This window comes from Cucurbita pepo, chromosome LG12 (genome assembly GCF_002806865.2).
Source record: "Cucurbita pepo subsp. pepo cultivar mu-cu-16 chromosome LG12, ASM280686v2, whole genome shotgun sequence".
In the NCBI taxonomy this organism is placed as follows: Eukaryota; Viridiplantae; Streptophyta; class Magnoliopsida; order Cucurbitales; family Cucurbitaceae; genus Cucurbita; species Cucurbita pepo.
In genome coordinates, this window is record NC_036649.1 from 9797434 (window position 1) to 9824194 (window position 26761).

The following is a 26761-nucleotide window of genomic DNA, read 5'->3' on the forward strand; positions in this document are numbered from 1 at the left end:
GTTAATTAAAATGGGCCCTTACATCTTTCAATTTTGTGTAAATGTGGCTTAAGCATATCGCCTTTTTATGGAATCTTGAAAATTGGCTTCTCCCTTCGAAGGCTGGCCAGGTCATGGTTTGATTGACAAATCTTAAAAAATAAAGTCTTTGCTGGAAAGACGGAATTAGGAAACTCTTGACAACATTTTCTCAAAAATGCCAACAATCTTGTTGATCTGAAAGCCCTTGATGAGTTGGAAGATGTTGCCCCTCTTGACACATCTTGAAAGGCCTTTAGAAGCAATTCAAACTCCAAAACCTTGTTGATGGAAGAAGGTAATTTTGGATTCAATTGTGCAAATCTCTCACATTGGAGGGAGGAGATGAAGTTTCCAACCAACAAATAATAATTGACAGCAAGAGGAAGAAAGTTTTTCTTTGAAATCCTCAGTCTGGATGGCGCAGCCTTATCAAGCACCTTTAAATGAAAAAATAATTTCTTCTTTCATTCATAGACTGAATTATGAAAAAGGGGATCAGATTTCTAGCTTCTAACTTGGAATGAAACCAACTTCCATCGCTCAAAGCTCACCCCTAAATGCTGATTTCAAAGGAGGAAAATTTTCTTTCTATTTATGGCTTGGAGTCTTGATGGATTTATTGTTGAGTTCTTCAAAAACGTCTTAGAAACACCCGAAGGTGTACTAAATATATATCTTCCCCCCTGATAATATCATTCACAAGTCCTTGAAGGAAGCTTATACGAATCCTATCCCTAAGGAAATCATATGTAAGAATAGTAAGAGACTTTTGGCCCATTAGCCTTATCTCTTGCCTCCTTAAGTTTATAGTTGGTCGGCTTAAAGTGGAATGTCTATTCGGTGAAATAAAAATTTTGAGGGTCAGCATAGATATTCACTATTTAGCTGTTAGAATTGCATCAGAAAGGATAATCTATACTATTCTATAAGTCTTGGCAAAGTGACTAAAAGGTTCAAGTAATTACTTTTTACTTAATCGAATTATCTTGTTGTGACTGTCAAATTTATATGCTAAAAAGGACATTATGTCAAGTCTTGATTACTCTTCATGAGTGGATTTTCTCTTTCTAACAATATGTGGAGGTATTTGTTTAGTCTTATGTATGGTGAAAATTGCGGCTTTTGACTGTTTATTGTTCAGGAGCGAATACAATTTTATTTTTAGTTGACTTGTATAAATTATGCTTCTCAAATGCATGCATCTGAAGGTGGTTCATTCTCGAACCAAGCCAAATTTTCTATTTTTTTCCACCTCTGTATTTTTACTTTGGAGATGTACATGATTGGCCTTTTGGTCGTTACCATGGAATTCTACTTCGAATTTCTGTTCTGCTCTTGTTCTTGTTTTATATATTGTTATTTTATAAAATGAAACACTACCAATTCTAGATTCATCGTTTAAATTTTTTGATGTAACTAAATTCATATCTTTCCTTCTTTCCAGAATGAGGCTGTTCTGAAGGCATGTTCTGAGCCACCTCCGCCTAAATCTTCAGGAGATAAAATTAGCCAAGTTGGAAAAAATGAGTAAGAACTCTGTAGGATCCAAAAGAGTTTGGCAACTTCGGCATTGCAGTGCCAATCTTTTTCCCCTTATCTGGACCTTTTAGCAAGGAAGAGTAAACATTAAGTAGATACGAGTGATCTCAAAAGTTGTAATCCTCGCATGTAAGCGAAGATAACACACTAGTGTGGAATTATTGCCTGGAGTTTCTCACCATTTTTGTCTGTTTTTGTCATTTGATTTAATGCGATTAGTTTTTCATGGTCCTGACTGCCTCATGAATGACTCGTCTTTCAGTAAAAATATTTGATATTTAGCTTTCTGAGCAAATTCACCATTGAAATTGGAAGTTTCGGGCTGAAAATGTCTGAATTGGAAAAGAAAGACGAGCCTTCAAGAAAAATGTTCATCCTTTCTAGTGTTCGTGTAGTATATTTCTAACTAGTCACAACCTTTAAAAACATGAGATGGGTTTTGTATGATGGAGTAGAATGAGCCTTCTAGGTGGGTGGATGGAAGATGGAATTATGTGAACTTCTATTGAAATACGTACTCCTTTATGTTTGATTGGCAGAAAATATGAATATGATATGCAAATTCTTATTGAGGTAAATAGGTTAGGAGAAAACAGCTCTAGTTACTGTATCTATTGGACTGATATGGACTCTGCATACAGTTCTAATTTGTTTCGAAGTTGTTTAGGGACTTTTTCCTTGATGGTTATTCTGTTTGATTTCAGACCTCAATATGATGATACTTCACCTGTTGCTGAGGTAAATGCAGCTAAAAGAAATTTCAGGATAAACTTGTTTGTACAGTTCGGTACTTGAAAGGTTAACTTGTATTATACGGCAAGTGGTACTCCGCATCTAAATGGTAGATAGGGTCTGTGGATAGGGTTGCCCTCCATCATGGAGATTGGAGATATCTTTCCTCATCTACTTGTATATCAGGCTGAACCATCTAAACTCCCCAAGTGTCTTGAAGATGGTTTGTTTTGCAGGAAGTGTTTTGATTGTAACCGCTGGGCATGAAATGTGGCCAATTACAGGTACTACCTTTCTGCCCAGTTTTCATTTAATTTGAATATTGCATTCGTTGCAAGTGTTTCCATTAAAAGTTGGAAATGCGTGTCTCAGAATGTCAGGCATTTACTAACCATTGAACTGGAGAAGAGTATGAGTAGGTTGATTAAACATTGATGTGAAAGGGGAGGCTGATTGTTCCTCACTTGCTTACAGTTAGTGGACCCCACCAACCAGAAGTTTGTGGGATGATGGATGGGATTAAGATGATTTTTAGCTTTGATTTTGGTGAGAGATTGAAGGGGGAGAAGAAGTATAAAAAGAAAGATAGATAGATGTCTTTGTTGCAGGGATGCAAAGCAACCTCTCTTATTTAATGTTCGTCCAAAACAAACAGCTTATAAGAGTGGTTGGGTGAAGAACTGGTCAACTTGCATAATTCATCACAATTCCTTCTGCGATGGATGGGTAATTTAGTTGTGTTCAAAATTTCTAAATTGGCCTTGCTTGATGGAGACCACCCCCCCTTTGTTATTGCCTTTTCATATGTTTCTAGGATTGGTAGGATTTTTTCTTTAAATGTTATTGATCTTATCAGGTTGGCCTACATAAGAAAATTTTAAAAAAATAAAAAAAATAAAAAGTTATAGCTGTAAGTTTTGTGGTCTACCATGACGTGCTGTCCACGTGATTGACAAATGAGAAACCCGAAGTCAGCAATCCACAATCCAATCCAATTCNAATTGGTTCACATAAAGGTGACGTGATGAACTTCAACAGCCTTTGCTGATTCTAACCTTCCATCACAAGAAATTCCAAGGCCACCATTTTCTTTATTTATTTAAATACTGCCTATTTATATTGACTATGCCTCTTTTTTAAAAGAAATTAAAAACCCTTTCTTGTTTAGAATGATTTCTATGAATCATTCCTTCCCCTTTTTAACTCGTTTTATTGGAGGTGTTAATGTCTAATTAATATATAAATGAAATCAAACTCATAGATTTTTACTATATTTGATTCTTTCATATCTTTTGATGTAACATAAAATTATATGGTGTAGGTTTTCTTTGAAGCGGTTGTGTATGAACTCAAAGTATTTGATTTTGTGTAGCTTGAAATTATTGGATGTATTGGTTTATGTTTTGATTGTATATATGTACGTTAAAATTGTAGGTTTGTGATTTTGTGATTTGTAAAAGTACATGTATCATTAGGAAGATAAGTTAAAAAAATATGAATACGTGTAGCTTACCGAACGAGTAAACTTATGGCACGGAAAGAGATGAGATAAGTTTATATATTAAATATAGATTTAAATTCACAATTGAAGACCATAGGAACGCAAACTGAATCCATGAAATGAAACAAGTAGTTCCCAAGCGGTTAAGCAAAACGATTGATAAAGATAGATTTTGAGAAAGATAGATTTTGAGGGTAGGATGAATTGAGTTGCTTTATTACTGATTTAAGAAGAAATAAAACTGAATTAAAATTAAGTAAAAGTTGATTAAAACCACTGAAATTGGCCAAAAATAAGGCAACACAAAATTGAGAAGCATTAACCATTCGTTTTTGTTTTGGTCAATTTTTTGTTTTCCCCCTTCAACCACTTGATCGTAGATTTTTTTTAGCCATTTGTTTTCAGTCTCCAAAGAATTCGTTTTTTTTCATTTTTTATTTTAAAAATTTTTGCAAGCGGAATTAACCCGACTCTTAAGGAATCCTTTATTTTAAGCGTTAAATAGGCCGCCCTTTGGGTTCTTGGTGTCCATTTGGCGGCCCCTCATTGGTGTGTGGGCCACGTTTTTAACCTCCACGGCATATGATATCACAATCTTTGCGTACAATGTCTACCCACCCCTTATATTATAACACACTGTCACATAATTTAAGGGAAAATAAAGAAAATTAAAAAAAACCTTTCATCAGTTTTGTTTTTATAAAACTAATGCGCACGGCGACGGTGGGTGAGTCAACCGCAGGCCGGCGAGGCGTTGCATGCTCGACACGTGTCGAGGTTTCATCACCTGAAGATTAACGTATGATTAATTAATTCATTCCCACTTAATTAAGCTTTATACTGTATTTAGATGGATCTACGGAGCAGTTGGGAGTAAATTAAGNGGGGGGGGGGGGGGGGGGGGGGGGGGGGGGGTGAAGAAGAAAAAGAAGGGTTATTTTCAGAAAATCGTTAAATGAACAGGGAAGGCATGGGGAACATTGCTCTGACATTTGGAACAATGAAAGTTGACTTTTATTATTATTATTATTATTATTGGTTTTTTAATATGTTTTATAATTAGAGATTATAAAAGGATTCGAACTCAAAAAACAAAATGCTTTGAAGATTTAAAAAATCAGCATATATACTCAGCTTAGAATTGGGTTCTATTCTCTGATTATTTATTTATTTTAATTCTCAGAGTCAATTCCTTTTCTTTTGGTTTCCTTCAAACAAAAAGGATCAGATCACATTCTCTTCTTCTTCTTCTTCTGCTTCTTCTTAAAATATTTGCAACTCTTCCCTCTTTTTCTCCTCCTTTTCCCCTAACCAACCCTTTCCACTTTCCTCCCATCTTCTTTTTTCTTTTTTCTTTTTTTCTTTTTTTTTTTTTTGTTGGCTTTGTAGCTGCATGGCTTGCGCTGCAATGGAGAGTTGAAGTTAATATGCAAAACATAGGAACATTATTTGATAAGCAAATTGAGTAATGGATTGGAACATGAGTTGGATAGTGTTTGATTTTTGTTTTGTCTGGGTCAGTAGTAACAGAGCAAGTTAAACGCCGATCCAGTTTCATTCATCTCTTTTGGCTTATAATCATATACTGATTGATATATTATGTCTACAGAAACACAGACCAGAAAACTGAAAACTACACCGCCAACGACTGCGGGATTCTTCTTCCTTTCATGCTTATTCCGACATGGGAAATCACACAAATTTACTGCTACACCTAAAGCATCTTAAGCTTTTCTTCTGAAGTAGGGGAAGCTGTTGCAGCTGCTGCTTTCTTCATGATCATCCAATTCATTATTTGAAATCTCAGTGATCCCACTGGACCCTGAAGACGAGGAAGAGGGAGCCAAATTCAAGTCTGTCTCCCCCCTCTCCTTCCTCATGAAGTCATAGAACACAGGCTTCCCCAATCTTGCCTTTCTGTTTTTCTCCTCTTCGCTTTGATGCCCATTTCTTTTCTTCAGAAATATGCGACATAGAACCCAGTTCTCCATTGGACCCACGCCAGACCTCTGCACACACAATTTGAACTATCGTTACCACCGCCTCCCATGTCCAAAATCCATAGTGCATAAAGAAAAAAGGGCAACATTTCCATGGAGACAAAACAAAACAAAATAAAAATAGCGAGAAGGTTAAAGTGACCTGAAAGGGGGTTTTTTCCTGTGAGGCATTAAAACAAACAGTTGGCGGGGAAGCGAGGCGGTACTCGTGCATAATCCAATCAGTTCGAGACCCATGGGGGGGCTTCCCTCGATAGAAAACCAGAGTTTTCTTCATCCCCACCATTTGATTTCCGTTGGAAGTAAGAATTTGCTTGTCAATTCCGGTGGCCTTCCAATAACCCGAGGCCGTCGCTCTGTTTGATCTGTTCCCATTAGGATACTTGGCTTCTCTGGTGCTGAAGAAGTACCTCTCTTGCTCCATATTCCCTGCAACACAGAATCAATTTCCCATCCATCACTACGAAATCCCGAAATCCCCACTCCCAATTTGTAAAAAGAAGAAAACAAACCAGGCAAATCCCATGGATCGGCCTTGCAAACTTCGACGTCAGGGATGATTGAAGCGGGCAAAGGGCAGGAATGAACCTTCCGGTTCAAGTATTGAAGCACAAGCTCTTCATCGGTGGGGTGGAAGCGGAAGCCAGGGGGCAATCGGAGGACGCCATTTTTGAGAAAATTAAGCTTCTCCATGGGGGGCGAAGAGGAAGAGGAAGAGGAAGAGGAAGAGGAAGAGGAAGAGGAAGAGGAAGAGGAAGAAAGGCGAAATTGGTACAAGTGGTGCAGGTGAAAGGGGGCGTTCTTATAATTGGAGAAACAGAATCATGGGAAAAGGGGAGGAGAAGAAAGAAGAGGCATAAAATGGAAAAAGCAAAAGGGAAATTAAAGAAAAGGAAAGGGAAGAAGAGGAAGCAGCAGAAGAAGAAGAAGAAGAAGCAGAAGAAGAAGAAGAAGAAGCAGAAGAAGAAGAAGAAGAAGGAGCGTGGGGAGTCTGTGAGGAAAGTGAAGGTTCTTTATACTAATGGGTTCTCTAGCAACAAAGGAAACCAAAGCAAACCAAAGCAAACCAAAGCCGAGAAGGAATAGAATTGGACGACATGTTTGGCGTAAACAAGACTCAATATATTAAATATATATATTTCTCACCCATTTAAACCTCTATTTCTTTTTTCTTTTTTTTTCTTTACCTGGAATGGTATCTTCATTTTTCTTCTTGTTTCTTTCTTTTATTAAATAATACAAATTTTATTTATTTTGTTTTGAATAGTTTTAAATTTGATAATTGGATAATTATATTATATCCGTTGTTGAAAAATATTTACCACCCCAAAAGTTTAAAACAAAAGAAAAGAAAAGAAAAGAAAAGAAAAAGGAGAATAATTGTTTAAAGAAATGCCTTCTGATAAGAAGCTTTATGTAATAGTTTTAAATAACTTTTCAAAAATAAAAATCCTAAAATTTATATGCCTTTTACTTTCATACATCTTCTTTTTAACTTCAGGTTAATTCTAACTTCAAACATGTAATTTGATCTCTTTTTAACTTCAGGTTAATTCTAACTTCATCTATTTAAATTTAATTTAATAGTTCCAACCAAATCTATGATATCCTCATTCTCGCACCATTGTGATCTCATATTTTAAACCAAATTAAAATGACCAAATTAAATTCATTAAACTTCTTCAATAGTTTTAAAATTCCGTCAAAATATTTGAACCATCTTTACATTAAAATATCCATAAAATCATTATACAACAATGAGTAAAACAGAAAATATGGACAAAAGCTACTAGAACCGAGCATAAGACTCTAAAATGTCTTTCTTCCCATACCCTCCTTGATCTGCAATGCCCTTGTCACATGTTATATGGGCACGACAAAATAAGAATACTCAATACATGAATTTTTAGTACTTAGTATTCACTAGGTCATTCATATTTATCTTAAAACATAAAATTCATACTTCTAACCTTTACTAAGTTATTCGGCTTGTAGTTAGTTTCTTGTCAAACAACTAAGATATATACGTGGGTCAGCCATAAGTGACCTATTACTATAAAGAGGTAGTTCGTGATCATATCATAAACATGAAGGTAGTGATCTCATGCGTGAACCAACTATGATACATATGTGAGTCAACCATAAATAAGTCATCGCTACTAGAGGTCTGTTAAAGATGCTCTAGAGCCTCATCACAATAACATCATATCATGCAAACACAAATGTATAATCGTGACATAGTGGGCAAAAGAACAAGTTTGTACTACAAATAATTAAGCACGTTCATTCCTAAGCCTTATTTAAAAAATCACGTGTCATGTTATAACATTTTATTCATAATCAATATACATGTCAAGACATTCAAAAAAATATTATGCTCGACATAGAAACTCAAGTGTCTTGTCATGACGGTTCAAATTGAATCGCCATACGAAATTTCTAAGTTCTCCATAGAAATTTTTGTATCATACGACGGTCATACAGAAGGGCGAGCAGAGAGGGAGACATTAGCTTTAAGACAACAACGGGGATGCAAATTTAATACCGTTCATTGTCGACATGCCTCTTCGTCGACCGTGGATCACCGATGTAGGTTAAAACAAATGTCATCCCCTCCACTCGACTAAAAGAAATAAACAATTTATTATTAATCGCTGAATTCTTGAATTATTTTTTTGACATGAAGGTTTGCCTTTGTGCAATTGATTGATAACTAATTAAATTTGACTTTTAGAGAAGAATTGTCTTTAAAGGGAAGACTTTGACTCTGAATTTTGTTGAACTTTTAAAGATTGATATAGTTGAATGAAAAAAAAAAAAAAAATCATTTTCATTTCTTTTACTCTAATTGAATTTATCATTAAATTTTTTTAATTCTTGGGTATAGTATGTACTATAATCAAACCTCGATATTTTTATAACTTAGTTTTTGTTGACACTTGAAGTATTTTGTTGAACTATTAGAAAGATTTTTGTTAATTTATTTCAATATAATGATATAAGTTATATTATTGTATTGAATACAAAACTTATATAATCTTCTATAAGATATGGTGGGATGTATTTAGAAATCAGCTGCATTGAAATAAAAATATTATTTTAATTTGAAGAAATAATTTGATATTCATAAAATATAAAGTTTGAAATGAAAAAATGAAGTGAGATTGAGCATGGAGTATAAAATCCACAAGGCATCTAAAATTTAAGCCTAGTGGCACATTTGTCCTCTTTTTAGGGGATTCATGCCAAGTTGAGATTTTCTACCATCTTTCTCACTCATATTTTATAATATTACAAATATTTCAATTGTTAGCTTAAGCTTCAATGCAATGTCTAAACTATAATATATAAATTATGTACTCAGTCCTATCATATTTTTTCTTATCATATATCAATAAATGGGTTAATATCATGCATCATTAAGGGGGTTAACGATTTATATTTTTACATTAAAATTTTTGTAATATTTTGAACTATTTAAATAGAGATAATAAGAAATAAATGAGGGGGGTATTATGGTCCATGGGAGATAATCAAAGGAAGTTGGCAAGTGGAGTGGGGGATGATGTGATATTATGTCATGATAGTGAAAGTACAGAAGTACCCTTTATGAAAATAGTTGATTTGTTGTGGTGTGGGGAGCAAGCCGCGTTTGGTTACCAAGTTGCCTCCTCGCGATGCGATGCGATGCGACGCGATGGCTTTCCTATGTAAACGTTCCGTACGGAACTCTAAAAGGAGAAACAAAAGCGTTATCCATATTCAAATTTGTGCTTATCGATTTTTGTAGCTTAATTCAATCAAATGGACTAAATTTGAAACCTTCCCTCGTTCCCATGTATATATGTTCATACGATCATGTCGGTCGAGCGATGTGAGACCCAACGAGAGTAACCCATAGTTCAAACGAAAGTAAGCCTAAGAGAAAAAATTGATCCTAAATATATGTGTTTTTTGGTTCAACATTAGATTAATTAGAAGATTCGAACCTCTAACATTTTTATTAATAATATATATTTTACGTTAGTTGCCCTATAAAAATATGAGTGATACGCAAAGTCTACTCCAGATTCCCTTTTAGATGGTATTGTTTGTATTCCTCATTTAATCTTATCTTTCACACCATAAAAGGAATATTATGACGTAGAAATTAAAATCTTGTTTGGAAAGAGCATATTGCACTGGACCAAAGAAAAAAATGTTTTTTAAAAACTTCTTATCCAATATTTTATCAAATTAGTTACAGTAGATTAGACACTTGTTATATTGTTTAAGGTTGAATATTGGTGTTACATCCGAATAAACGAAGTACATGAATAAATCAAAACAATGTTTAAATGAGAGTGATCTTGAGGATAGAATGATTACGAAAAACTTAAAAAGTGAGAGTTACTATCTATAATTTTCAAAATTAAGTGTATTTTACTTGAAATAATTTTATGTTTGATGACCTTATGTGATTCTATTATGATTCATGTGAGTGATTATAAAATATGTTGTATGACTCATGTCGGTTTGTTGGGGAGCAAGTGACGTGATCATGTCGCAGAGGATACAAAAAATATTGGATAAATTCTAATTTGAATCTTAAGCATGAGTCGTTACAATTTGATTATTTACATCAATCGTTTTAAAATATACTTTTGTATGTACCTACATGAAAGGTAACTAAGTATTGGACGTAAAAAGTGAGATATGTGAGTATTAAATAATGAATGGTATAAATAAAATAAATTGTGATGGAATTAAATTTGATATAATTGGAATGGAGAAACATAGAAAATAAAATTGTTGGGGGAAGGGTGGGTAGAAAGGTAATTGAAGAAGGAAGAAAATGGTTGAATTGAAGTAGCGTGGGGGGTGAGGGGTAGTTGAGGGAATAAAGGTGGGAGTGGGGCCTACATGTGTCCCAAAGAGAGGGGCAGCCACGTCTGATGGGATGGATTTCAGGGACAAAAACGGTAACTTCAAACCTCTCCATCTCAAGATTTTGCAATATCTCATTTGTGCCCCCCCGGCCCCAATCTTCTCGGCATTTTGCAATATCAANATTACTTTTATACTATTTTTATATAATTTTCATTTATTCGTTTTAGTTTTATTGTTCTCGGTTTATATAATCAATGAAATCTATGGATATTAAATTGATGAGTAATAAAAAAAATCATTGATTTAGAAATAAAGAGATAGTGACATTTTCTTTTGAATGAATGAAAATAACAGTGAGACGGTAACTTTGAATGATATATACACATATATACACTGAACCATAAGAAAATTATTTTTATAATTTCAACGTCGTTAAAATTTTAACACGCTTTCTCACATGAATCTCGCTTGTTGGTTACATAATTAATCACACAATTTGACACCTTAAAAATATATGTAATCATTCACTAACCACCAAAGTTCGTAGTTCGTAATAAGGTTTATTAAATCTTAATAAGTTTGTCAAGATTTGTTGGGAGTTCCTAGCCCATCTACATGGATTTAAAAATATTTAATAGATGTGTATAAATTAAAATTTAGTGTTTAATTAAATATTGGTTAATTTTGTATTTAAAAAATATTGAAGGGTTTGGGGGCAATTGTGGAAAAGAAAAAAACAAGAAAGGGAAAAGAGGAGTAACGTGGGACGGTTGAGATTTAGTTAAAGGGGGAGCCTCAAACATTGACAATTGAAGAAACAACTCTGTCTCCATTCCGTAGGGAGAAGGGAANTTTTTTTTTTTTTTTTTTTTTTTTTTTTTTTTTTTTTTTTTTTTTTTTTTTTCTCTTCTTTTTTTCTTTTTCCACAAAAATAAGCCCCTTTTTTAATAAAGAAAAAATTGTAATATAAAAGGACAGATTCTCCAAACAAAAAGAAAATAATAATAATAATAATAAATCCTTTATTTCTCCCTCAACCCACCACTTGTGCAATAGCATATCAAAAGCTTTGAAATAAATAAATAAATAAAAAGGAAAAAAAGAAAAAAAAGTTTTGTTTCGTAAGCCAAATTGCGGCTGAATTTTGATTTCTCTCTCTCGCTCTGTCTCTCTTTCATAATTATTTATTTGAAATTAAAATAATTTTGAGAGGTCAAAGGAGTTTGCGTGTGGGTGTTGAAGAGGCTTTGAAACGTCAAAGGATGCAATTATTGTGTTTTTTCTATTTTTTTATTTATTTATTTAGTATTTTTGCCTCTCTGTTTTTCCCCCTTTATTAAAGTATAATAATAATTATTANTTCAACTAATCGAGTTGGGTTTCTTTGTGAAAGGTTTTTGATGACCCGTTTTTTTGTTTTGTTTAATTTTTTATATTGTATATTGATTGGGAAATTTGCATTTAGCCTTAGATTTATGTATATGAATGAAGAGGTGGTTTTGTTGTTTAAAATATGAATATAATTTCAATCTTTGTCCCATCAAGGCCAAATAACCCATAAACTAATTAATTTATATCAATCATTTTCGCATGATGGTGTTTTAATAATATAACTTTGTTATTGAAATAAAGAAGAGGAAAAAAGGGGGAAAAGTGGTGAGTGGGTTGGCTGTTTATTAATTAATTTGTGTATAAAATATGCACCAAATGATTATATCATAAACTATAGAACTTAGCTTCTTAATTCTTTGAACTTTCCAAATATTTGTATTAAATCAAAGACGTGACCGACTTAATCTTATCTTTTTGTGGGATAATCATTTTATTAATTATCATAATTTTGGATCAAACAATACATGCATTTTTCCTAAAATGGAAAATCTATGTATTCCTGCGTGAATTTTATTTATTTATTTATTTTTGTTTTGCTGAGTAAAATAATCAATAATTTTTATTAAACTCTAATTAATTTATTATCAACAAATATAACAAATTTTATTAAATCCTTAGACGACAATATTCATCGTCCCTTTTTAACTACTTCATAAATATATGTTGTTTAGAGAATTTTATAATGAACAGTTGGTTAATGTTGTCCTTTTTAATGTTGTTTTGAGGATATTAATTTGTTAATGAATTTTAAAATTTGCAACCTGGATGGAGAGAATTTGTAGAACATGTTAAAGGTGGGGAGTGGATGTTGGAAGCCCATGTGAATGGAAGCAGCTAAAATAGGCCTAATTTGAAACCCGGCATCTATATAGTAAACCAAAATTAATATCCAAAGTTGTTAAGTTCTATTAATACGTCTCAACACCCTACCTAACTCTTCTAATTCAATATTCAATTTCATTCATTATTTCCCGTTTTCATATTCTTCTTTTTCTCTTCCTCAATACTGAAAACATTCTCATTTTATTATTATTCATGCACTATATACTTAATTAAGCAACTAAATTATATCTCAAGTAACGTTTTCATTAACTCCTAATATAAATGAGAGGTTAGCAGTTAATGGAAAATTAAATTAAAACTCATTGGGTAACCACCTAATTAAGTTCTCTTGCTTTCTTTACACACTGAAATGCAAAAAATAGAGAAATTCCTTCATTTGTAACCCCATCAAACAAATTGCAAAAAATAAACGATGTCAAACTAACTAAGCTAGATACGTGGGTCCTCCACAAATTATGTTTTCTCTCTTGTAATTGCAAAAAATAAACGGGCTACAACTATGTCAAACCAACTGAGTTATATATGATTATCATACATACCAGAGCAGCCCAGTGCATTTCAACTAAGATAGATATATATATGCCAAGTCACGTATAAGGTGGGCAATACATGGTCGATGAGGGCTCACCTTTTCTTTTCATTACAATAATCTCGTAATCAGAAAATTAAAAATAAGATCCATATGGCAGTGTTATGGAATAATTTGTGGGAGTGGAAAAAAAAAGGAAGTTTGTAAGAGAGAGTAAGAAAGAAGCACATAAGGGTTGGGTTGGTTGCATGAGTTTGTGGTAACTTACCTACCAATTCTCCACCTGCATTCAAAACTCTCTCTCTCTCTCTCTCTCTCTCTCTTTCACTTTCACTTCTATATAAACCAAATATCTCCACTGCTTCTTCTCAATATCATCATCATCTTCTTCTTCTTTCAACCTGAAAACGAGAGAGCTACACAGAGGATACAGAAAGGGAGAGGGTTGTAAGGCTTCCTTGCCCGGAATATCCTTTCATTCATACAACAACAGCAGCAATAACATCAAGCTTGTAAGCTGTTTGTTTGGAGGGACAAAGAAAAAATGGCCATTTTTCACAGCCCCCATATCTTAGCTTTAACATTTGGCATTCTCGGTAATCATTAACCATTCTCATATTTCTCTAAATACCACACTAATTCTAATCAATACATTAATTAATTAATTAATTAGTGGGTGTTGTGACATAACTTCAGAAATTTTGCGTGGCAGGTAACATCCTTTCCATCTTTGTGTACTTAGCTCCTTTGCCGACGTTTTACAGAATATGCCAAAAGAAGTCGACGGAGGGCTTCCATGCACTGCCATACCTAGTGGCTCTCTTCAGCTCCGCCCTTTGGCTTTACTATGCCATCCTCAAAACCAACACTTTTCTTCTCATCACCATCAACTCCTTTGGCTGCGTCCTCGAGTTTCTCTACTTGATCGTTTTCATTGCATTCGCCGCCAATCCAGTCAGGGTCAGTACTCTTCTTCTTCTTAACATCTCTCACTATTTAATGCTTCATTCTTTTCCTTCAGATGTTGACCATCAGAATCTTTGCTGTCATCAACTTGGGGCTGCTTGGATTCATCCTCCTTGCCATCCACTTCATTCCCAAACGTTCAAATGCTGTCAAAGTAATGGGGTGGATTTGTGTTGCTGTTTCCATCTCTGTTTTTGCAGCCCCTTTAAGCGTTTTGGTGCGCATTTATTACATCTTCATTCCATTTTTATTCCATATATGATTGCACTTAAGACAGGAATTACTTGTGTTTGGTTGCAGAGACAAGTAATTAAAACCAAGAGCGTCGAGTTTTTGCCATTTTCACTGTCCTTCTTCCTCACATTGAGCGCCGTAATGTGGTTTGCTTATGGTGTTTTCTTGAAAGACATGTGCATAGCTGTAAGTAATAATTCCAAACCATAATCGTATAATTAGTTTAGGGAATGGGTGTGCATTAATGAGAAATGTGGGACAGATTCCAAATGTGGTGGGCTTCATATTGGGGCTGCTTCAGATGCTGCTCTACGCAGTTTACAGAAAGCGGAAAATAATGGAAGAGAAGCTGCCAGAACAAGTAAAAAGCATAGCAGTTGTCGCAGTGAGTGAAGCCCAACAGAAATGACGCTGAATTAAAGGATGTTATATAGATATCGAGAAGATCATGATTATGTTATGTTCTTCATACTTTCTGCAGCCAATGTTTTAGTTTTATTGTGGTATAGAGTTTTATTAAACAAAACCTGCTGCTCTCTGCTTTATACTGCAGAGTTCATCAAAATTGGCCGATTCAAACAGTTTTGTACTGCAGAGTTCATCATACAGGACATAGGCAATCAAACATGCCAAGCCTCGCGTCTCTCTCTATGTACATTGCATTCTCCTCCACCATGCTTGCCTTTACTTCTTCTTCTTCTTCTTCTTCTTCTTCTTCTTCTTCTTCCTTCTCATGTATGGGTTATGGGAATTCATAAAGGAGGAAAATTTTAACTGAACAGAGTTGAGAAAAAAAAAGTATTAACCAAGTCCGCAAGGATCAACCCAACCCCTACATCCATTGCTTTGCTGCCCACAATGACACTGAGTAGCAGCCACCCTATGAGCAACGTTTTAGAAGCTTCAATAACACCTCCTAACATTGGGACCTCTTCTTTCTTCCTCCACCAATCAAACGTAGGGAAGGAATGAGAAGTAGACGCGGTAACAGAGGAGATCATTCCTTCTGCATCTCTTCTTCTAATTGCATTTACTTATCCATTAGACCCATCAAAACTGCCTTGCGTGCTCTGTCGTCTTTTTTCTCGCCAATTCTCTCCCCACATCTTCGCCTCAGCGACCGCACGCTCTCTGTCTAAATCCCTATTCAAAATCCTTGCAGTCTCCCTGGGGGAGTCGTCCTTCTCCGGACCATCCAGTGCCCACCTTCGTCCAGATGCTCCCCCTTCTTCATTCTTTACCACCCCTCCACCTTTCTCGCCACTGTTCGGTCTTTCGTCCCGATCACCAGAACCTCTCTGAGCAGCAGCTGTACCTGATGGAGAACTTGGATCATAGGATTGATTTGCTAAATAAGACAGGGCAGTGACCACATCTCCAATGAGTGGACGGGCTGCAGCCTGTTCTTGGGTACACATGGATGCCACAGCTAAAGCCTGGTAGAGACCTCGCATGGGATACCGCCCCTGCAACTGTGGATCGGCCAGTTTCGAGAATCTTCTGCGATCGTTAAAAAACGGGCGTGCCTTCATTGTGTAAAAAAAAGACCAACTATAATTAGCATGCAACAAAAATACTATCCAACATTTTATAAAAATATGAGCATGTCTTACCCATGTGACGAGGTTCTGTTCACCTTGGGGTCGGGTGCTATCAATGGCTCTCCGTCCAGTAATCAACTCTAAGAACACAACACCGAAACTATAAACATCAGACTTGACGGTTAATTGTCCAGTCATGGCGTACTCAGGAGCACAGTAACCATAAGTCCCCATGACCCTGGTGGAAACATGAGATTTATCTCCAACAGGGCCAAGCTTGGCAAGGCCAAAATCAGAAAGCTTTGGATGGTATCCTTCCTCAAGTAATATATTGGAGGATTTGAAGTCTCTATAAATAACTGGAGGGTTTGCCTTGTCATGCAAGTACTCTAAACCTCGGGCTGCACCAGCAGCTATTTTCATTCTTGTGTTCCAATCAAGGGGTTCCTTATCAGGTGGAATTTCTGATTAAGAAGAAAAAAGTTTGTGATCAAAATACTTGAAGGTTTAGGGTTTAGAAGTAAAATAACATTCTTCATGGAGAAAGTTACAAGAAGTAAGGGAGAACAAAAGGATTCTCCCTAAATCCAGCAGAGTCCCATTCCAATTAATTACAGAAAGAGAGGTTTATAAGAAGATAAAAGTTCAACAAAGAATAAAGCACGATTCCCAATGGGTAAGCCCTAAGCTAAAAATAAATACATTAAGAACCATTTCTTTTTGAAGGATAAGGAATGTAATTCCCATTTTAGTGAGTACCACTGCATTCTTTTCTTTTCACCTTTCTCTTTTCTATTTACTTTTGCAGGTCTCACACCAAATTAGCTTTGATTCTGATTCTAAACATAAGCAAGCAATGCCATGATAGTCCTATACATTTAGCTTCTGATTCTAAAATAATATTATAAATTTTATTAACTTGCTACAACTTTTCTTCTCCATTGATTTTTATAACTAAATGACATTAATATGATCAAGCATATAACAATACTCCTCTTATGCATATTTCTAAGTGGCTACACAAAATCATCAAATGGGAAGAATGATATGACAGATTTACTATGTTTTGTTCATAAACTAGACTAGCAAGTCATTACAACACACGTCTCACAAATTATAAGACTTGTATAATTTCACATAATATGCACACAATTGTATTAAATTGCAATAACATTGATGATATAACCAAATAGCAGCCACTAAACTTCATTAAATACTGCATCTGAATANGACGGGCTGCAGCCTGTTCTTGGGTACACATGGATGCCACAGCTAAAGCCTGGTAGAGACCTCGCATGGGATACCGCCCCTGCAACTGTGGATCGGCCAGTTTCGAGAATCTTCTGCGATCGTTAAAAAACGGGCGTGCCTTCATTGTGTAAAAAAAAGACCAACTATAATTAGCATGCAACAAAAATACTATCCAACATTTTATAAAAATATGAGCATGTCTTACCCATGTGACGAGGTTCTGTTCACCTTGGGGTCGGGTGCTATCAATGGCTCTCCGTCCAGTAATCAACTCTAAGAACACAACACCGAAACTATAAACATCAGACTTGACGGTTAATTGTCCAGTCATGGCGTACTCAGGAGCACAGTAACCATAAGTCCCCATGACCCTGGTGGAAACATGAGATTTATCTCCAACAGGGCCAAGCTTGGCAAGGCCAAAATCAGAAAGCTTTGGATGGTATCCTTCCTCAAGTAATATATTGGAGGATTTGAAGTCTCTATAAATAACTGGAGGGTTTGCCTTGTCATGCAAGTACTCTAAACCTCGGGCTGCACCAGCAGCTATTTTCATTCTTGTGTTCCAATCAAGGGGTTCCTTATCAGGTGGAATTTCTGATTAAGAAGAAAAAAGTTTGTGATCAAAATACTTGAAGGTTTAGGGTTTAGAAGTAAAATAACATTCTTCATGGAGAAAGTTACAAGAAGTAAGGGAGAACAAAAGGATTCTCCCTAAATCCAGCAGAGTCCCATTCCAATTAATTACAGAAAGAGAGGTTTATAAGAAGATAAAAGTTCAACAAAGAATAAAGCACGATTCCCAATGGGTAAGCCCTAAGCTAAAAATAAATACATTAAGAACCATTTCTTTTTGAAGGATAAGGAATGTAATTCCCATTTTAGTGAGTACCACTGCATTCTTTTCTTTTCACCTTTCTCTTTTCTATTTACTTTTGCAGGTCTCACACCAAATTAGCTTTGATTCTGATTCTAAACATAAGCAAGCAATGCCATGATAGTCCTATACATTTAGCTTCTGATTCTAAAATAATATTATAAATTTTATTAACTTGCTACAACTTTTCTTCTCCATTGATTTTTATAACTAAATGACATTAATATGATCAAGCATATAACAATACTCCTCTTATGCATATTTCTAAGTGGCTACACAAAATCATCAAATGGGAAGAATGATATGACAGATTTACTATGTTTTGTTCATAAACTAGACTAGCAAGTCATTACAACACACGTCTCACAAATTATAAGACTTGTATAATTTCACATAATATGCACACAATTGTATTAAATTGCAATAACATTGATGATATAACCAAATAGCAGCCACTAAACTTCATTAAATACTGCATCTGAATATGAGTAGACAACATAAGAAAGAATAACATTGGAAAAAAAAAAGTTTTTTTTATTAAATCACATATCCACACATAAGATAATATACTCAAGACGTGGACTTCCCTTCCACCCCGCTTCCCAGAAACTTAATAACTTCCAAGAATGTCATAAGGGGTAAATTATGAACAATAAACAGAGAAATAGGTCGACAAGAAGTCCTCTTTTCTATATGAGTTCATTGAAAACAGTCCTTTGGTCCATCTAGCATGCTCTTTGATCAGATAGAATGGTCTTTGCATAACAGCTTTAGGGCAATAGTAATCTAGCGAAAATTTGATACAGGTTGGAAATACTAGAATTTAAAAGGTATCCTCAAACTGATCAGGTCTGTTTTCTCTGAGAGCCAACAGCAGGCTACAAAAAAAATCATAAGAATTTGGTCTTAACCCTTTTCAAAGATTTCGTTCTAGACTATATCCAATCTTAAACCAGCAAGAAAAGTGGAAAAATAGTGGCTCACAATCAACATCAGATCTACATTCAAAATCCATGCTAAATTGTAGGGCGATTTCTGAAATGATTCTTCATATATTGACTACTACTTATCCACATGTGGTTCACCCAAATTATAGGCTTTCAAGTCAGGGGAAAATGTTACCGTGAAGATGATCTTCCAATGATCCCAAAGGCATGAACTCATACACAAGAAGCCGTTGATCCCCATCAGCACAGTAACCAATCAGATTCACCAAATTTGGATGATGTAGAAGACTAAGCATGAGAACCTCCACTAGAAATTCTCTGTTGCCTTGAAGACCATTCCTATCCAACTGTTTAACAGCAACAATCTGCGGCAAAATATGCAAATAAGAAATTTCCATTGATATCAAAATATATTCTAGCGACATGGAATATGACAGGTGAATTTCAACTAATTATTTCAGAAGATGGGAAGTAGATCCCTCTCTGTTTAAGAAGGCATAATTTTCAAGTTGAAGTCCTATAAGTTTTACATATATGCAAAATTTATATACATTTCTGTGACAAGACATGAAGAAACTAGATAGTAGTTCTTTGTGGAAAGGTGTCATGCAAGTCGGGAAGGCTTAATTCATTCTTAACAATCTGATTCCCCCTTTCTGCTACTGGTATTAGATCAACTCCAATCTAATTTTCCAGCAGGAACTTCTAAGCTACTTTAATGAAACAATATCTTCTTTTTAACGACATTCTTACTTGCTAGCATAATACAAGTTGTAGATGACTCATAATTCCTTCAAAATTGGTAACAGATATCACTTTCATCCTCCTTACATTTCCTTAATGGATAGTATCTTCCAAATGTGAAGACTAATTCAATTTTAACATTCTCACGTCCACTTTCCTTTCAAGTAAAAGATTAATTCCATGCATAAGATAATCCTAATTTACTTCTGGAAAAGAGCAAACAAGAATGGCCAAGTCTAATATATAATCGAAATTTTTATGCCCATGCCTGTAACAATATCAAATTGATGCCTTAAATATAGACACATAACCTGGCCTGTGCTTTCGAGCCGCCCTTTGTATACACGTCCAAATCCTCCTTCCCCAATAAAACATTCGGGTCTAAAATTCTTTGTCGCAATAGCAAGCTCCCTGAAAGTGAATGTTTGAGCAGAAATATTGACAAGAGGAGCATCCTTGGGAATCTGCTGTTCCCTTTTGGAACCTCCATTACTTTTGGATCCAAGTTTGTCTGTGCCTGCAAGCAAAACATACAATCATAGCAATTAAGTAACAGATCCATTTGAAGTATGCGGTCCTCCTACCCCATTCTAAAATTTAGGATCCGTCCTCCGTAAAAAGGGGGAAGATGTTTGAAGTGGTAAAACTATATTTGCAAAGCGGAAAGAATCTAATACTGCAAACACATATTATCTATCATACAAACATGATTGATGCAGAGTACACAAATTTGGATGAACACAATCGCCAGATTTAGTGACTACTAAACAATTGATTGCGACTCTGATCCCTATAACAAATGTTTCGGTCAGACGCATCATACTACAGAATTCACCATGATTCCTCCAATGAAAAAAAACACAGGTCTATCAAATTTATGAAAATCTACTGGGGTCCACTAAAAGTAGCTCCACATCAATTTTCTTTTTTCCCATTTAATCAAAACCTTTCATAGACTAACAAGAAAGCAAGAAAAGGAACAACAATGATGAATCGTACACACTAGATCAAGAACACACAGATTTTTATTTACCAGAGAGTCTACACAGATCAAGAACCAAAGAGAAGAGAAAAACTAACCAGAAGGTAATTTCGCAATGTTCGGTGGAACCATTGGATGCTCTTGCTGACCATCATCGCTTTCCCTTTCAGGATTTAGCTTCTCCTCCTCTCTCGAATCGAAACAAGGAAAACAACCCATATCCTCAAATCAAAACCCCAATCCTCGAAATCCTTGTACTCCTCAAACACACAATAACAAAGGGAAGAATTGATCTCAAACGCCGCCAGATTCGATCGAGGACTCACAATCCAATCCAATTACCACGAAAAACAAAGAAATCACATCAAGGGTCAGTCCAAATGAGTCCGTTCCTAAACAAATTTAGTCCCCAAGAAGCTCCCTCCTCCCGATCGGGAAGGTGAAAAACGAAGAAGAAGAAGAAGAGGACAGAGAGAAAGAGAAAGTAGAAGAATGTAAAGAGTGTAGAAATACCAATAAATGATGTTGAAGAGACGANATTAGTTGCAAATGGATTCATTCGAACCTATGGGATTGATGGTGTGAGATAGATTAACTGGGTGTGCACAGTGAAAATGAAGAGCAGAGTTAGAAGAAGAGCCGGCTTTGCATTGAAGACTACTCGGCTTCCACACACGCCCCCTTGGATTACGGCAACCCCAATTATTCAATTAACAAAACAGAATAATAAAGAAGTGGAAAAGGGAAAAGGGGTGGAAAAGGAAAATGAAAAGGAAAATGAAGGAAAAGAAAATCACATCTCAATTTCAGATCCACTGTATCTCTCCCTCTACGAATAATTGAATAATGATCCAATTATGCATCATCATCCTTTCTCTGAATTGTTTGGAAAGAGGGTTGGGTTGAATCGAAGCAGTGAATAAAAGAGGGGAACTGGCGGATTCATTCCACATTCAACTGATGGAAAGCTTCATTTTTTTGTCCCTCCATTGCCTTCATTATCTCCAATTTCTTCTCTGTTCGCGTACTCGTGACGCTGATTTCAATTCCACCAATGGAAACAATGGCCATCATCGTCGCCATCGGATTCAAATCAGACGGTTTTGTATGTTGCCATCAGTTTTTTTTTTCCCCTCCCTGTTTTCTTAACCCCTTCTCTCAACTTTTAGGTTAAATTATAGCTTTCCCCAACATACATCTGGCATTTGGGTTTCTTAAAGTAATTGAAATCTTTGGTATCCTCCTCATTTGGAGTGGGAACAAGAAGAAGTTTCAATTGCAATTGCATACTTGATAGAGCCGATGAACTACTGATGCCCTTCATCAAATAATTTGTGTTTTTTTTTTTTCTTTTACCAACAATCGCTAAATTTTTGGACAATTTCATTTCAATCCTATCTTCAAATTAGCATCTTTGTTTTACTAGATTCTCGCTTCTTCATTTACTCTTTTTTTTTTCTTTCCCAATTGTTTTCTTATGTTTGGTTTTCACAATTTTCCATGATATCTTATGGTTGACCATTTTGTTTTGACGTTCAATTCAACTCTAAAATTCGATTGACAAAAATCAACTATAAAGTCAAATATTATATATATATATATATATATTATCTAAATTTTGTCATTGTTTTTTAAATTATTCAATAGCTTATATACATATCTTGTACACAAGTTAACTATTAAATTAAAAAAAAAAAAATAGGTATAGTATTTTTTTTTAGATTGATGTTGTAATATAGAATGAAAATAAATGAAGAAAACACAAGCATGTCATGGTCATGTCCTTTTCTTTATGTATGAAAGCAATTATTATTATTTAAAAAAGAAATACGCAAGTGGCGTGATATACGGTGGATTAAAAGTAAACAATGTCGGTCGTTTTTTTTTTCTTTTTTTTCTTTTTTCCATCTATAATTATGCATTTACTTTTGTTTTACAAGAATAATATATTGTGATTTTTTCAATTCTACATTTATTTTATTTTATTTTTGAAATTGGTGGTTGGTATTAGAGCAACCTACCCTTTTCACCTTAGCTGATCCAATGATATAGTGCCACGTGTCAAGTCTTCCTTTTACTTTTTTTTTTCTATATCTATTCATTTAATTTTGAATAGCATTTCAAATTAACATACTTTCCTATTTTTAATAATTGAATTGAAAAAATTGGTATTATCTATATGAAAAAGAAACAAAAGGATACGTATTATAAAATAAAACCAAAATTGATATTGCTAAAGATATTGTAAAATAATAAATAAAGAGTTATTTTATGGCATGAAATGTTTCTCATCTTACTATTTTTAACTCTAAATTTTTAATTGATTGGTTGAAATAAATGGAATTTTTAAAAGGCTGGACACAAGACACCATATGATTGGAACCCCACGTTGATGTGCAAAGTTTAGTCTTAGTATTATATGATTAAATTATATTTAGTTGTTAAAATATAAACGGAAATAAAGAAAGAAATTATTTATAAATATTAAGAATAAGTTGTTTTTGTGGAAAGAAAAAACAAAAAATTTAATAATATGATACGTTAATGAGGTGAGAGAAATATATATATATATATATATAAAAAAAAGGGTTGTGGGCTCTTAATGGGTCCATCCGAGAATTAGAATCTCCGTGGGGCCCAAAATGAAGGCCCATGGATTGTTCTGAAAGGTAAAAACCTAGGTTCTAATATTTTTAGTTTATGTTTTTTTAATTGGCAAGCCAGGCTACCAAATTTACCTGATTGGGGCTACTCCCCTTTTACAGTTTACACTGTGTGATGTCAAATCAAATCATTAAAAGATGAAACCAAAAAACAAATATTTAGAAATTATAGTAACGGAAAAGGTTTAGGTTTTAATAAAGAAGTTTTAAAGAAGTAGAGTCTGAGAGAAAGCGTTTGATTTGGGTTTGCTTCTCCATGCTCCATTCTATACTTTGTGTCGCAGGTGTTCTGAATTTTCAGGCCACGCCCTGCCCCTCTTCTTCTTCTTCTTCTTCTTCTTCATCATCTCCTTTTCTTTTCTTTTGGTTGGTTCCAAGTTGCATCTACTTTTGGTGTAATTAATCAAAACAAAATATAGAAAACAAGCAATTGGAGGGTGGGAATAGAAAAGAGGGGATGTTGTAAGAAGTGGAGACATGGGAGACGCACACAAAGCAATGTATGAAGCCCCCAAAGTCTGCAACTCTGAAACTCATTTCCTTCTTTTTACATCAAAATGGAACCAACATTCAAAGTAGTATCTATGTTTTCTTTTTGCATTCAAAAGTTTGCTTCTTCCCAGATGAGATCAGAGGTCAACTTTTCTTTTTTCATTAAACATTCTCATAATCCTTCAAAATCTTCGTCAACTTTTAGTTTCTCATGTTTTGTTATTCATATCTGAACAATCTCCAAACCCAATGAAAAAAACTCCATGCTTGTGTCATGGATCATCAGGACCATTCACACACTCCAACATTGCATCGTCCATTACTTATCAAGAATGATATTCTTTTATCACCAGACATCCACGCATGCTTAATATGACGCCGATGGAGGCCTTGGCTTATGCACATTTTGCCCTAATTTAAGCACTCTCCATCATAACATAAGCTTCATAGAAGAAACACTAGAGAAGGATGAAACAACAGTTTTTCCTTTTCTTTNTTTTTTTTTTTTTTTTTTTTTTTTTTTTTTGTTTTGTTTTGTTTGGGTTAATACTGGTTCAGGTAAAAGCAAAACATGCGCTTAAGGGGGTCGCGTCAGACATTTCTTCCTCTTCTTCTTCTTCTTCTTCTTCCCATAAAAGTTGCTTCTTTTTTTCTGAATATACAAAAGAAGCCGACAACAAGGACAGACACAGCCGTCTATTAAAAATCTCCGAAATAAGGCTTTGTCTCTCCTTTATTAAGTTGTAGAGTGTATGTATTGTGTAGCGTAGACAAGTTATTACTCCTCGTAGCCGCCTTCCATTCACAATTCTGACGCCCCGTTTTCCTGTTTTTATGTAAATACAAATGCTCTGTTTTCTGTTCTGTTTTTCTAGCATGGAAAGAGAAACAAAAAAGATGAGAGGTACAGACAGTAATCCTTTTGAAACCAAAACATTACAAAACATCTTCCTCCCACGCCTCGCGACAACAGCAGACAAATTTATGGGGTTTTTTTTTTTTTGTAATAAATAAATTGGTTTAACTCACAAAACCATAAATTTACTATCGACTCCCACGAGTATAACTAATTCCTCTCTCCCCTATATAAACCCCACATCCCCTTATCCCCCAACCGCCATTACCAACAAACCATACTCACAAAACCAACAAAATTCCCCCAAAAAGATCACTCTTTTTCTTTTTAATCGTCAGTCACCGCGAAAATGATGCATTACCAGGCAGAGCGCTCATGGGACTACTACATGCCGGCGACGGCAGCGAGAGACCCAGTGGACCGGGTGGTCCGGCTGGCGGCGGGGAGCGCAGTGGTGATATTCAGCGTGAGCAGCTGCTGCATGTGCCACGCCCTGAAGCGGCTGCTGTGCGGAATGGGAGTGAGCTCAACGGTGTACGAGCTGGACCACGACCCCAGAGGAAAAGAAATTGAAAGGGCTTTGATGAGGCTCGTCGGAGCCGCCTCGCCGCCGGTGCCCGTCGTCTTTATTGGCGGGAAGCTGGTGGGGTCCATGGACAGGGTTATGGCTTCTCATATCAATGGCAGTTTGGTCCCTCTTCTCAAGGAAGCTGGGGCCTTGTGGCTTTAGATCTAACTTTATTCAACAGCAATGCCTTTTTTTTTTTCTTTTCAATTTTTTGTTTTTTTGCTCTCTCCTTCTCCATATATGTTTAAAGTTTACCCAAGATTTTAGAGCTTTCTGCTGCCTAATGCATCTAAACTTTTGACAGTCCATTAAATTCTTCCTACCAAATTTCATTGAATGTGATATCGGTAAGATCAGAGATTTAAGAATTGAAATGTGAAATGGATAACTGTTTAGGGGGGAGTAAACACAAATTTCTACAAATTTTAGGATCTAAATATGTTGGATACAAATTAAGACCCGAAACAAGTATAGTTATAATCTATATGTAGCAGTGTCTATCTTCTATGTTTTTAGGTAACCATACACTTACTTATACCTTCCAACCTTCATTATGCTCTACATTTGTTCTAGGACCCATAACAATATCACTAAGAGGGTGAATAGAAGAAAATTAGAGACTAAAATGCATTTATTAAGGAGTAATTCATCAGTTAATGATTTGATTCCCTACCAACATTCATCAAACTAAAAATGAGTTAATAAACTAAAATGGAATCAAAGTAAAGAAGGGAATAGAGTTAATTAGAGAGTGGACTAAAATTAGATTTAAACCAATGATCAACCTTCACTAAAGCTACTCAAGACATGAAGGGATATATAGGACGAAATTATAGTTAAAACAGACATAAACTTATAGTTGAGCTTAACCAGGACATGAAGGGATAAGACCAGATTCTCTCAAAATCAAATAAATTATTCTTACTACTTTTCATGCCATTATTATTATTATTTACTTCAGAAAAAGAACAATATATATATATATATATATATATAGTAATTTATTGTCCATTGCAAACAAGATAAAAGCATGGAGAGGCAAAATAATGTTGTTCCTTCAATTATTTTTCTGTCCCTTTTTATTTTCATACTCTTTGGCTCTCTCTCTCCCTACATCAAGTAGTATAATCTGTCTACACAATCATAATTTATAGATCTAATCATTAAGTATAATTAACTCATGCTGCTCTTCTCTCTTCTTCTTCTTCTTCTTT

General features: G+C 34.9%; 4 protein-coding genes across 5 annotated transcripts; 2 read left to right on the forward strand and 2 right to left on the reverse strand.

Annotated features, from left to right (window-relative positions):
* Positions 1-5317: 5317 nt before the first annotated feature.
* Positions 5318-6890, reverse strand: LOC111807038 (NAC domain-containing protein 83-like). Its single transcript, XM_023692607.1, has 4 exons — positions 6530-6890; positions 6306-6493; positions 5936-6222; positions 5318-5802 (listed from the first exon to the last, which is right to left on the reverse strand). The coding sequence occupies exons 2-4, from the start codon at positions 6484-6486 to the stop codon at positions 5518-5520; spliced, it is 753 nt and encodes a 250-aa protein (XP_023548375.1). The 5' UTR covers positions 6487-6493; positions 6530-6890; the 3' UTR covers positions 5318-5517.
* Positions 6891-13795: 6905 nt separating this feature from the next.
* LOC111807040 (bidirectional sugar transporter SWEET15-like) lies at positions 13796-15152 on the forward strand. Its single transcript, XM_023692611.1, has 5 exons — positions 13796-14022; positions 14139-14386; positions 14448-14609; positions 14693-14812; positions 14889-15152. Exons 1-5 carry the CDS (start codon positions 13971-13973, stop codon positions 15033-15035), a joined length of 729 nt encoding a protein of 242 aa, XP_023548379.1. The 5' UTR covers positions 13796-13970; the 3' UTR covers positions 15036-15152.
* LOC111807039 (serine/threonine-protein kinase PBS1-like) lies at positions 15114-21505 on the reverse strand (the record flags this gene model as incomplete). Of its 2 annotated transcripts, XM_023692609.1 has the most annotated exon segments (6): positions 15114-16026; positions 17411-17536; positions 17624-18015; positions 19418-19607; positions 20298-20503; positions 21067-21505. In XM_023692609.1, coding segments are annotated over 6 exon segments (1401 nt in total). In that variant the 3' UTR covers positions 15114-15660.
* A 3497-nt stretch (positions 21506-25002) lies between these two features.
* On the forward strand, positions 25003-25942 carry LOC111807041 (glutaredoxin-C3-like). Its single transcript, XM_023692612.1, has one exon. It carries the CDS (start codon positions 25329-25331, stop codon positions 25707-25709), a length of 381 nt encoding a protein of 126 aa, XP_023548380.1. The 5' UTR covers positions 25003-25328; the 3' UTR covers positions 25710-25942.
* Positions 25943-26761: the final 819 nt, after the last annotated feature.

Coding starts and splice junctions, on each gene's coding strand:
- LOC111807038 (XM_023692607.1), bottom strand. CDS start 6,486: ATGGAGAAGCTTAATTTTCTCAAAAATGGCGTCCTCCGATTGCCCCCT. Junction 6,223..6,305: donor CGATCCATGGGATTTGCCTG/GTTTGTTTTCTT, acceptor TCTGTGTTGCAG/GGAATATGGAGCAAGAGAGG. Junction 5,803..5,935: donor AGGAAAAAACCCCCTTTCAG/GTCACTTTAACC, acceptor TTGTGTGTGCAG/AGGTCTGGCGTGGGTCCAAT.
- LOC111807040 (XM_023692611.1), top strand. CDS start 13,971: ATGGCCATTTTTCACAGCCCCCATATCTTAGCTTTAACATTTGGCATT. Junction 14,023..14,138: donor TTTAACATTTGGCATTCTCG/GTAATCATTAAC, acceptor TTTGCGTGGCAG/GTAACATCCTTTCCATCTTT. Junction 14,610..14,692: donor CAGCCCCTTTAAGCGTTTTG/GTGCGCATTTAT, acceptor GTTTGGTTGCAG/AGACAAGTAATTAAAACCAA.
- LOC111807041 (XM_023692612.1), top strand. CDS start 25,329: ATGATGCATTACCAGGCAGAGCGCTCATGGGACTACTACATGCCGGCG.